General features: G+C 34.6%; 1 protein-coding gene across 1 annotated transcript in view; it reads right to left on the reverse strand.

Annotated features, from left to right (window-relative positions):
• Window positions 1-14,078, reverse strand: part of Cow (Proteoglycan Cow) — a 745,575-nt gene that overhangs the window by 227,553 nt on the left and 503,944 nt on the right. Inside the window, exon 4 of the mRNA XM_081769198.1 lies at window positions 9,512-9,643. Coding sequence (XP_081625324.1) covers window positions 9,512-9,643 — 132 coding nt within the window. The remainder of the gene's footprint in view (window positions 1-9,511; window positions 9,644-14,078) is intronic.

Below are 14,078 nucleotides of genomic sequence, written 5' to 3' on the forward strand. Positions count from 1 at the left end.
GACCATTGAATTTCTGCGTATTGTCTGATCTGTTTATGCAAAGTAAGTGAACTTCGATATCTCGAGGTGATTTCCGTAAGCTCAAAACATTTCGAATTATAGAAAATTCGAGATGTAGAAATTAAAAAAAAATACGCCTAATTCTATCACAAGAACAAATCAGACAATTGTAAACTTAGGCTAGTAATATTAATGTTAGTGATACCACTACTACATAGGTAAGTGCTTGGCACCCGATGCATGAAATATTCTTTGAGATACATAACTTTACAAAAAAAAAAGTATTACGGCATATAAGAGTTACAGAAAAAATATTAATATTAAAAAAAATATTTCTATCTGGAATGCGAAATTATACCCGTAAATGTTCATGAAGCGAACTACTGAACTTCCATTGTAAAAACAGGAGTTTAAAAGCTACAATGACAGGAGAAGATATAATAGTGTTCCCAAACGTTATATTCCCAGATGTTATATTTAGAAGAATCTTAAAAGTGCAGTAACAAAAAGACTATTGGAAAAAGAGAGTTAAAGAAAAGAAAATTTAGCTAATTTCTAACGACGCTTTCGCGTGTTATAGAAACAACTACTGGAAACAAAACAGAGAGAACAGAATGGTCAAGAAAGACAGAAGCGGTTTCCAAACAATTTCAACGCAAATTAATTCTAATACTAGCCAAACATGAAAATAAAACCTATATTATACAAAAGTTGCTAACGACTTCAAAAACATCACGTTACAAAGCAGAGGCTATTTTCAATAGCACAGAATTTCGTCATAATCACCGGCATCTTCCAATTTATTTTGGAAAAAAGAAAAGCCCATGAAAATATAAAATGATGTATGAGTGTGGTTCTATATATATATATATTGGAATCAATGCAGTAAAATATATCTGCATGCGCTATTCGACGTATGTATGACGCAGTTGGAGAAGAAAAGAAAGAAACGTGAAAAATGATACGCAATCAGAAATTGCACACACACAAAGAGCCCTCTAGCAAAAGATAGATAAAAACCAGGCATGAATATGAGAATCCAATCGCTGTCGAAAATTACCTTCAAGATATTTATCAAAAACCAGTAGTAATCAGAAAGAGAGATTTCTGAATAAATATTTTACATTGTGAAAAAAAAAAAAAAAACAAGGAACTTCAATCAGTATCAATATCAGGGCGGTACTTACAGTATTACCTTAAAAAAGAGAGAATGTCCTTAAAATAATGGTGAACGGACAAATTTGGAACGAACTATGAGTATAAACCTTAATTTATTTTTTGTTGTATGTATGTATATTACAGAATAACTCTGGAACGCTTCGAGGAATTTCAACTAAAAAAGTTGGCAGATGTATGACTCAAATGTAGGGGAAAATGTGGGGTGAGATGCTCCTAGCAGCCCTAGAGATGAGTGGAACGAAGTTACATCTTCACAAGTCCCCAAAATATTAGGCAACACTTCATAACTTAAAACAATATTGGTTGCCTACATACTAGGGGTAACAATTTGAATGAAATGCGCATCCCACTGAGGAAGGAGTTCAAGTACTTCCCATAAATTCATTCTCCGGAAGGGGTTGAATACTCTCATAAACCACTTCTTCCCGTGCGAAGAACTTTCATTTCAAGCAGGTGGGAACGCCTTTGGCGTTGCCCATCGTTTTTTCTACTCAGTCCTGTATTTTAAAATGTTTTGCATAAACATTCTTCTAGCACAAAGAATGGGCATTTCAGCTAGTTTACTGATAAAATGAAGAGAAGCTCTGCGATGATTGTGAGCTTTGGTTGTTTGTAGGCATCAATGACAATATTCGTGTCTGTTATTTGTTGTCTGATTCTACAAAACTTCTTTGCTATCAACGACACAAAAAACAGACCTATTTACCTTTTTCAGTTAAATTTTCCCGAGTTTGGAAACATGCTGGTCTTTCTGTAGTTATAACAATAGCTTACTTGATTTATATGGGGTATTGAATTCGAGCAAGAGGGTGTACATGACCTTAAGTAAGCTCTGTGATCTGTTCCCTCCCTCAATACTCCCATCTTTCCCCAGAGTAGTGATACGAGAACGGACTCAGCTGCTAGGTCATTTGCCAGGTTTTAAAAAGAACCTTCAAAGGGGACTGAAGGAAGTCCTTTATCAGTTCTCCTCAATAGAAAGTAGAAATAAAACAGGCCATAAAATTCGGTTTGTAAATCAACCTGATTATTTCCTTCAATTTCAGCATTTTGGTCTTAAAATTCTCTTATTTTCCTATTTACTAAATTTAGTTCCCAAGCTTCACTAGATAAGGGAAATTTTCCTCTATATAGAGACACTGATTCGTAAATTTTCTTGAGACATCAAGGGGGATGTACGTCTTTGGGGTCAAAATGTTCGATTTTTGGATTTATATGTTTCCTTATATATGATACCTGTAGAATACTTTCAGAAAGTTTGAAGTGTGTATGTCTCCAGTAACCTTCTCAAAACGTTATTTATATGCAGATATGTGTTAATTTTTTTCCGTTTCTTTTTGATATACGTCATATTTCAATCCAATTTCCTTGGACATTGAAAGTTTTTTTGATCTACATTACCCAACTGTGTCGTTATTTTTCATTGTTTACTATAGCCACAGTTTGCCTGCGAAATTTTTCATCACTATTAGTATATTTTTTGACATTAGGAGTAATTAATATTACATAATACATAAAATCGCACATTGAGTTCATGTGTGAGTTCAGTAACAAGGAAGAAAATTAATTCCTTACAAGTATACTATGACAAGGCAATAAGAGTGAACGTAAGTGACCTACAAAGCGTGAAAAAGGCAGTGTGGGCTATATTTTTCCATAAGTCTTCAACTGACGAAAATCCAACACACAAGGGGCATACAATCTTGGTATGGATATAAGAGAGGACAAGAAACTGGAAAAGTGTATAGCCTCAGATACTCCCTATATCTAGTAGTAATATATTTAATCAATACTCACACAAGCTGCAAAGATTAATACGATAAAGTCTACTTTTAGACCACTTGCAGACCCAAAACATCCAAAAAATGTCTACATGCTAAAACACAGAATCCAAATGAAAGTTTTAATTCTTTGATCTGGTAATGCTGTCCCAAAACAGCTTTCGCAAGTTCAAAAGTTCTACAAATAAACAGTATATGATGCTACTTTATGTTTCAATAATGGTTATTCATTGCGAATTAATGTACTGGAACAACTAAGAATAACGTCGTTAAAATTCACATTGGAAAATTTGAAGGATATGGATAAGAAGAAACTAGCCGAAGCTGAGATGTCAATGAATGAGCTTTTAAAGGAAGAAAGAATTAAGGAAGGGAGACTTAAAAGAGCAGACGAGGATACACAAGATGACGAAGTCTTAGGATATGGAGCGTTTTAAGAACATATAAATGTTCCTGAGTGCAGACTGCGTTGTGTATTTTCGTTTCGAATTTTCCCAAAACTACATTTTCCAACATTAATGTACCTATTTCTGAAAAAAACTATTCTATGTAATGCAATGAAACTTTGCACATATGTTGCTTATATTTAGTTGTATTTTGTGAACCAGAATTATTATGTTACCTCCTGTAATTGTTTATTATACATTCGGATATATCGCAAAAAAAAAGTATAGAGAAAAACGACAAAATTTAATAAATTTGCCACAAGCAAACTATTTAAAATAGATTAATGATTTTGGTTCACAGCAATCACATTAACTATAAAATAAGTGGTCCAAATTTCCAGAAAATTCAGTATATGGTTTCCGAGAAAAAGGTACATATATATATTTTTTTGTTTTCGTAATTTAACTAGCCTGTTATCCACACAGTAGCGAGGCGTATGACCAGAAAACCTGTACAAATGTAGCATAGTCCACGATGTATGTATAGACCAAATCTTGGATGTGTACCGTGAAACCAAAGCAGAATATGGCCACTAGAGTCCGACAATACCGAAAGCCGTACATCTTCTCTTAATGCGTTAATCTATAGGTGCTTTACATTTCTGATCTTAAAGAACAATTGTTGCTTCGAACAACCACGAAGATAATACACTCTGCTACAGGAAGTAAAAGTGATGATCTCACGAAACTTACACCTGTGAATGAATGGGCTTGCGTCTATAATAAGAATTAAGAATATAAGTATGTAACTATTTTCTCCTAGATATTTATGCAACCTGTAATTCTTAAATGTTTTAAAGTTTGCATATTAGCGTTATGTACATTTATTCGTGAATTGGATATGGACGGTTACTGTTAAAGTAATCTTTACCCACAAGATGTTAACAGACTGGCTTCATTAACGAACTAGGCCAATATTAGGTCTATCGCTGCAAAGGGAAAAGAGAATTTCTGGAGTCTCACTACTGTGATTCTAGTAATCCAGGTGATTCTAGTAATCTAGGTACCTGGCAACCGTGGTGGTCTGGAAATGAAATCCAGTTTCCTTATTTGCACCATCTAAGAAAATGACTGTGTTAGGAAAGCTCATATTATCCTAAAATGTCAATAGGAGACTTGATCTTATAGTTTTAGCACCTAATGAATTAATTTTCTTATTTGCCGACAAAAGATAAGACTATTTTAAACCATATCTATCAAGATATACACTTAGTTCCAAAGCCAGGCAAGTGGGAGGTTCAGCGTTTCAAAAACGAAATGAATACCTTATTCAACTCCATATTTCATAATTAACTTGGATAAACATGTGTATCCTGAATAAATAATAATTACAGTTGTTATAATAATTAATAAATACGATACCATTATAAATTGTACTACTCTCATAACTACGATCCAGTAGATATGAATAGAAGAATTTTATATTCTTCAATGGTTGCCTATGCTTTTACCTAGTATATAAACATTATTACAAGTATAGTTGAATTCAACTGTTTCGACAATTATGTATAGTAGTTGTGTTGAATTTGAAAATATAGTCCTAAATAGACCGATACTTATTTAGTATTCTAGACCTTCCTGCACACTTCAATGGCGAACAGCCATTACTGATGTAGAATAGTAAACATATCCAACACAATATCATTTAAATGCATTGATAAACAAAGTACTTTACACACAGAGACATATTGTAAGTCGTAAAAACTGACACTTGACTCTTTCTTCAATCTAAAAATTGGCAACTTCAAATGCTGCGTTCCGAGTGAAGTTCATATCTAACTGTTCTTTGAGCTCGATCTGTGTAAATAATATAGTAATTTATTTATTTATTAACAACAGCCAGATATAATTGGCAAACAGTTAAAGTTACAACGACAAACATACAGCGGCGGATTCAGCCCGGGGCTGAGGGAGGGGCTAGGCCCCCAGTTTTTTGAATGATGAAAATAATTTGTTCTTATTTATATAGAACTCATGATGTATCAATCATAGTCTGGGTTCTGGCTGCTCCCCCCAGTTTTTCCTTTCTAGATCCGCCAATGCAAACAGAAGTATTTGAACACGACATTTCCAGATTATGAAGCGAGAGTTAATCGTTCAACTATGGCCGTGGATTACATCAAACTCCTAAAGAAAACCGAAAAAACAACGAAATAGTTGAATGAGTAGGATATAAAAATGTATTTAAAAATGAAACAGAAACCTGTCAAATAAGGGCTTTCTTTTTGTAAATGATTGTACTAAATTAGTAATGTAGAAAAAAGTGTGAAAAATAAAACACATTTAAGTGCATCATATAATGCATTTTGAGTATATAGTGTAGTAATAAAAACTGCTATTTTTAACTTTTTAGTACCGTGGAAAATTAATTTGAAACGATGGAACTATACCCGGAAATATTGTATATCAAGTTATAAAATAAAATAATGAATTTAATAGTGTTTTCTGCAACACAAAATGTGTGTTAAAGATATTAACCAAATAACCAACAGCACAACTTAATGAATACATTGAAATTTTTACGTTTCACACAGACATGTTTCAGGATATAAAGGGTTATTCAAAAAATCGCGCTGTTTTTGTTACATCAAATTATGAATTTTATTTTTTCAAAACACACTAACAAAATTTATAAACATGTTTATCATACATTCCGATTTCAGGTATGGTGAATGACGTCGGACATATGACCTCCCCTACTGTGCTGGCATGCAATAACACAGTCAGGAAATCATAGCGAATTTCACGAACAAACAGCCACACTGTTACGAACCATCGCAATATTTTGCTCAGAACGACTACTACGACTATGCACACGGCTTTTGATGTTCACTGTTGAACCCGTTTTAATGAACTTTTTCGTAAGTCTACGAACTGTTGATTCATTCGGTGCCTCATTTCGCCCTAGAACCGCGCGAAGTCGCTTGACAGTTGCTACATAACTTTCTCCGTTCTGATAAATAGTTTTCACAATTAGCACACGTTGCGCTATAGCAAACTGCTCCATGGCTAGACACATATTGAAGAAATGAGAGAAATTCAGACTAAGGCAACAATCGAAATGTTTGTGGGTAGAGCAACAATACAAAACAATGTCGGCAACTAAGAAACAAAAATTTGCCAGATGATCCAAAGCCTTTTGAATAACCCTATATTTAATTGTTGTGTAGATTATTCCGTCAAAGTAGTGTAAAAGAAATGTTGAGTAAACGGTAGTTTGATTGATACTATGCACGAGTATCAATTAGTTGTTTTAAAACGAAAAAACAATATTTAAAAAGTTAGGACTTGCATAATGACCGGTTGCCTACCAGGCCCGTAGCCAGCCCAAAAATGTAGAGGGGGCCCGGTAGAAGTTAGTGGGGGGGAGGAAGCCAACCATATTATAGTTCATTAAATAGTAACATCAGCAATTCATCATATTTGCTCTTGAATGTTTAAGTAATTTGCTTCTACATAATTCTATTATCCCCCTCTACACACACACACACACACACACACACACACACTAAGTTAAAATTCTGTAATCTACATGAAAAAGACGTAAATTTTATTAAATAGGTGTTACTAACTACACGAATTAGAATTAATATAATATAATATTATATATATATATATATATATATATATATATATATATATATATATATATATATATATATATATTAATAGTCCCACATGTAATACTAACATTAAGATCAAAAACGAGAGATGATCTACTGTGAAATAAGGAAATTAAACTTTACCTAGACTTTTGTTTAGGGTTAACTTGCGAGGTTGCCCATCCATTTTTATCAAATTTTTGAAAATTTACCTAGAAGAAATTGATAATTTGATTGCTTGTGCGCTTGATAACATGTAAGTAAGGCGTAATTTATCTGTAATATCTTTTGATAAGCAGTTATAAAGACGAGACTAATTCGCAAGTAGAGGGAACTACTTGTCTCTAGGTTCAGGACGGTTGGATTATGGATAATTTTCAGCAAGTGTACAGGATCTTTGCGCTCGATGTGAATTGACAATACTAATACAGTATTTGTAAAACATGATGTTGATAATGAGGTTAATCTTTTGAATATGTGTAAAATTCATGGGTTAATGAATGAAAGAACAAGGACCACCAACAATCGTTCACGATTTTCTGCTTGAGATAGGAGAGCTGTACAAACCTAAGTACTAAGGTAAGTGGGAAGTAGACATAACCTAACCTAAGTAACCTAGTAGTGCGTCATCCCATCTTACTTCGGCTTCTCGCTTCGCTCGTTCTTCCCTCTCAACTCCGCACTCCCCACTAACTACCCATAACCGTGTTCCGCGCGGCCTGCCAGTCTCACCTGTAGGTTAATAACGGATTTTCCATATGTAATTGCGGTTGGCCCCCATACTCCCATCCTCGAGGTAACGTAATAGAACATAAAATGAGTCAAGTTTAAGTAGAAATTGATGATTGCAGATTTTATTACGGTTTTTGTTGAAAATTAGGTGGACGGGTAACTTTGAAGTAATCCCTTGTTTACAATTACAGTTGTATTTAAAAAAAAATATTTATAGTAAGTTCTTGTTTAAAATCTTAAATTAAACTCGTTTTATATAAATGAATCACCTGCACACTATACCAAGAAGACACATACCAAAACAGCTAAAAAAAAGTACTATAATGTTATTTAAAGCTACACTGAGAAAAAATGTATGTGGCGTACATAATATCGTGTGTTACATTTGTAAACGTACAGCAAACGTATAACTGAAAATGCATGTTTTATAATACTTTCTGTATAAGTATTCCATCTGTACGTACTTTCCGTATGAAACAATATAGGCGGTCAGGAACTCACATACAAATGGACGTATATAACATATAGCTGACGAAGGTAACATACATATATGTAAGTAATATAAGGAAGACTGTTAGACATCACACATCCTGCAACGGCATGATGTAACACCTAAAGGTAGTGCCTATGTAGCATACGGATAACGTATGCTCCGTTCTGATTTTTGTAGTGAGCAAGAGGATTCCGTATATTTATACAATATACCACTATTCGGAGAACGGATTTGTCTCAATGTACAGTAAGTAAAACGCTAAACCCATCTAGTATCGAGTAAAAGCATAACTGCTTCTTTCATGTTGAATTACAACATTATTACGCGTACGCGACTAAGAAATAGTTCCAATCTACAACGTTTCTATATGAAAACTAGCTACTTCTACGGGATCCCCCACCCCAAGTACAATACAAAACATTCTGCTACTTAATTTCTCCTCTAAATCTTGCAAATTTTTACTAGTCCTGGCTCCACAATCCAGAATTTAATCCTTAAACGTTAAATATGTTCACTTGCTCAGTTACACATCTAATTAAGGTAATTTAGCTTAACTTTATTCTTCTACGAGAACAAACATGAAAGTCTTTGCAACCATTACTTTTTCGGTGAATGTTCCATCGCAGTTCTTGTTTTACATATCACATCACAATAATTTACTAGAATCAGTCGCCTTTAACGGAACTCGGAGATCTTAATTCACTTCACAACTAATTGTTCCACAATTAATCTAAGGTTTGCCGTTGACGAGGATTTTGCAATGCATGTATGCACTACAACTATATAATAGAATAACAATAACCTACCGCCGTTACTGCAATCGACAAAAGATAAGCGCTTTGTTCCTGCTCCTTTTTTTATGATTTGGCTAGCAGTAAGCACTTCACACGTCTACCTGCCAGATCGCTATTACAACTGTGGCGTGAAGTATTATGAACATATTCCTTCTTTTCGGAAAACTTGTTTCAATATGTGTTGTGTCATTTCATATCGAGATTCGAGTTGAAATGTTTCATTCAACATTCGAGTTCATGATTCGAGTTTCATTCAAATAGTTAAAATGGAAAAATTCTTGGAATAATCTCTTTTATGCTGCATTTTATTCTTAGTGTTTATACATAGAATTAATCAAGATTTTTTGCAAGCCTTCCGTGAAAATTTTAAGGGGGGAGTAAAAATTTAGGGGGCCGCCTCCCTTGCCCCCCGTGGATACGGGCCTGTTGCCTACTAACGCATCCAAGTAAAATAAAAGAATTTTTATTAAAACTGAGTACTTACGACACTGTATCATCCTCGTCGTCAGTTTCATCATCTTCTGTATCGTAGAACATATCATCATCCTCGTCTTCATCGTCGTCAATCTTCGTTTCTTCCTCCGCCTTTAATTTTGATTTCGGAATGACTATATCTCTGTAAAGAAAAAAAGGAACAATCATAAGAATTTAACCAATAAAAAAGTTACTAATCAACAATTCAACTATTAATTCATATTACATCTTCACAGGATAATAAATATCTTCGACGAGCAATTGATGTAGGGATTAAATGAAAATAGTTGATCTCATTACATGCAGTATATTTAATAATTTTACGAATATCATAGTGTGCTATTTCCGTAAGTATTCGGAGTGAACATTTTCCAGTCTGTAACAAAATTATTTCTGATACAGATTAATGAAACGAAATATTAAGTTTTAATGTTACTATTATTTATATGCTTGAAGTAGGTGACGATAGTTTTTTTCTTAAACTCCCACAGAAACGGAAATAGGACAGTCCTAATGCAACGTATTAGGCATGTTATGCGAATATTTCGCAAAAATAAAAGGATCGACTATGCGATAACATAGTTCGACGAGGACTTTTCATATGTGAACTCGAACTCCACTTGTGAATAGTATCATTAGCTACTGTAGTGCTATTTTCTAGTGCATATGCTACGGTATATGTGTAGTATTGTTGAATAAGATACAATATCACTTCTATTACATCTACACACATCTATTATCATTATCTAAGTTATATGATAATCTTTTAAATCCTTATTACCGTAATCAATGGAAATATAATGAATAAATATATAGATGGTTATCAAAATAACGGGAACATTTAAGAAAATGGAAGTAACCACAGTTAGCTCTGGTTTATCGTGAGAAAAGTTTTCAGCGTTTACGTTTTAAAACCGTATTTTGAAGGGGAAAATGGGATATTAATTTACTATTAAATATTACATGTTGAGATTTAAAACGTTATGTGAGCTCCCTCGTGGCTAAGCGATCAGTGTACGCATCCTTTGGCATGGGAGACCCGGGTTCGATTCCCGGCCGGAGCTCCTGTGGCTTTGATCCCACGTTGAGCTGTATGTCCACCTCTCATATACCCTTGCTGCTGAAAAGGGACGCTAAACTGAAAATTAATCAACTCTTCGGTATAAAGAAACTTTCTTATTTCAGAGAATAGAAATGTCAGATTTACAGCAATTCAATCTGAAGGATACATAGTAGGAGTGTAAGAGGAACGAGTGTGAATTTTGCACGCGGTAATATATTGGAACATTGTTACTTCAGGTATAATTACAACAACTTTACTTCAAATCTGGTATGTGTACCACCGACTTTGTTAGACATTTTTTACCTGAATATAATTATGATTTCTTGTTTTCCGCGAAACCGTACAACAAATTGAGTAACGTTAATATAAAGAAAAGTTCAAGGTTATCTGCACGGAGACAAAAATCGAGAGCATTTATAGAAGGAAAATTCGTAGATTTCGGCTACGGGCGGCTTCCTTAGCGCAACTCCTGCCATGACAGGCGAACTGCAATCTGTATTGTGGTGCAGATTTTTCATACTACGTTGGAGCCAGATCAGACTACATAGTGCATACGTACTACGTATCTTTGAACGTATGTTTCGTACAGATTTTCTAGATGCTGTTGCGGACTCAAATTTTCTGCCCGTACGCTTATTTACAGCCAGAAGGAAAATTTAGATCACAGACAAGGATGGAACTGTAGTTTCCATACATAATCCAGTTCATGTACGGATATTCAGATATCCAAACTGTATACCCATGATTTTTTGTATTCTGCATGTGCCGACGGAGCACATACATTATTTTCGTCTATTTGCGACTGTACAGATTGGTCCTGGCTAATCACAAATCTGTACGTACTGTACCTTGATACAAAAAAATCTTATGTATAATATAGAATTCAGCTAAATTTTTTCTCTCAAGATTTTCTACTCTTTTTTATCTCAGTGTGTTTGATGTATATTTTTTCGCCATGAGCACCAAAGAAGATAATCAGTTAATCACTCAAAACCAACGAAATATCTACAAGTTAATTACATTAATCAATCAAAATCTTATTTTACTTCTTTTACTTTTCTTCCTTCTTTTTCTGTTCCCACAAATTATCTTGCTACTTTTCATTGCTCAATACCGAAAGAGATCCTAAACAAGATGACTATCACATATACCTAATGATCTCGCAATTGTTACGTTTATGCAGAACTTACAATTTTACATTTATATCTGAACTTATAAATGCTGAAGATTGTATAGTGTACGAAAAAAATAACATATTGTGTGCAATTTTATATCAAATGTGCTATTTCCTGCATCGCCGATTTTGCGAAACAGAGCTGCATCGCATTCGTACAATAAATATATCTTTTCATAATACGCGGCACACGCACATTCAGGACCAGGAGAAGCAAAGAAAACTAGGAAAGGACGTGAACCTGATTATAGTGGAATCCGAACCACTTTTTTCGCTCAACTATACCCCCCACCAGGAATCGAACCCGGGACCACGCTAGAGTGGGTTAGGCGTCACTGGTCTAATGTATTATAACAATAATTTACATTACAATTAGCAAGCGACAGGGAGATTACATATTTTATTCTTATCCTTATCTTTACTAACATATATACAAAACGCGTGTGTATGTGTGCATGTCATACCTTCGTACCTTCTCTCTAACGTAAAAATATGAAAGAAGTACTACATTCTCCCTTCTCATCTATTGGAGGGTTATTAGAAAAGCAGTTGTTGGGAATATTATTTTTCAAAGTGACTGCACGAATAATGAATAATTTCGATGTCTTAATCTAGAAGACTTTAAAAGTCAAGCTAAAAGCACAGGATATACTCGTAACGTTGCAACAAATGAGGGCACGATTAGGTTTTCTTCCAACAAGACCACACATAATAATAAATAAATAAATTACCGTAATTAAACTGAATCATAACTTAAAATTTTGATCTAATTTTTAAATTCAAATAAAGATAGTTTTACATGAACACTTACTTCTTTCTCGCAACTTTTTTGCATTTTACATTAAGTTCTACTTTTCAAATTATCATAACAAGTACGCAATTTACTGTTTCTTTTCTAGTACAAGAATTTATAAAGAACTTGGATGTGTGCCTTAGTTATAATGCGGGATCCTTCTTCTTCGGTAGTTCCTTAATGACATTGTATTCTGGCAACAGTCCATCCCATGTAACTAGCAGCACGAATAAAATGATGGAATCAAGGCAAACGAAGCAGAAAAAAAAATATATGATTCTTTGTTGTTGGGGATTTCCCGGCATTTTTAATTTGCTGCAACATGAAATTAAGCTCAACCATGATTAGTGAAAAGTTGGTAACGTTATGCAGCTGCTGTTCTTAATATTTCAGTCCAGATGTACTGTTTAGTATGTTTAAAAAACGACAACGTAAAAAAATGTCCTCACAGTTATTTATACTCTTGAATTTTGTTTTTTTCCTATTTGCGAAATATTTCACTTTCACTTGGCTGCAACTAAACGCGGCCCAGCGAAAGTTAAAGAGGAAAGGTGGTTCAGTAGTAGAAAGCTCACTTCTCGTGCTAGAGGCCCCTGGTTCGATCCAAGACCATGTGAATTTGTGGTAGACAACATAATGTCCGTTTATTTTTGGCATTCTCTCATTTTCTCCCACATTCTCATTCTACCAATTATTTCATAATCATCCACTTTCATCAATCAGCCGTCTATTTTAGCCTAAAGGATATATAATTGTGGGACGTTAAACTAGAAATTTCACTTAATTTCTGGAAAGTTGATATACAAATTTCACGTAGACCAGCCCTAGCAATGAGATCCCATGCTCGGGAATGACTAAATTATAATCACTTGCTCTATTAATATCTCCAAAACTGATTGGGTGAGGGAATAACAAACCGCCTGATAAAGAACATACCTGGGATTACTAAAGTACAGTATTATTTATTTAAGTAAGTAGTATTGAAATAGGTACAGTATTTTGTTCTTATTAAAATAAGACTTCGGACCAGACCATGCTTTCGCTTCCTTATTTTACATAATTGAAACATTCTTGTTTTATGAAATATCACATTTGTCCTATGAATAATTGAAAACATTCAAATCAAAGTACGAGGCGCATCCAGAAAATAACTTTTCCACGCGTCCCATAGCTAGGAAACAGTATGTCGCGCGATGTGACTGCGTGCAAGTGACAGATAAGGTCCTCTCCAGCGCCAGCAGAACTTCCCTAGTCCTCTCAGTAGCGTCGTGGCAGTGGTTGAAGATGCAAGTTCCTATTCCAGCTCCCGTCGCGTGCGAAGTGCGAGCAGTGACGAAGTTTTTGAATACATAGGGCATAGCGCCGAGTGGAATCCATCATCAGCTCTGCCAGGTCTATGGGCCTAACGTCATGAGAAGCAGATTTGACTTCCCACGGTCTGTGATGACGGTTGGCCTCCCACTGTGCTTCTAATCGTGCACATTTTGGCGTCCTGTTGCATATTGTCTACACCAGAAACGGATCATCTTCTTGCTGGAGCAGGAGCT

Source organism: Thermobia domestica, chromosome 1 (assembly GCF_964235325.1).
Source record: "Thermobia domestica chromosome 1, izTheDome1.hap1.1, whole genome shotgun sequence".
Taxonomy (NCBI): Eukaryota; Metazoa; Arthropoda; class Insecta; order Zygentoma; family Lepismatidae; genus Thermobia; species Thermobia domestica.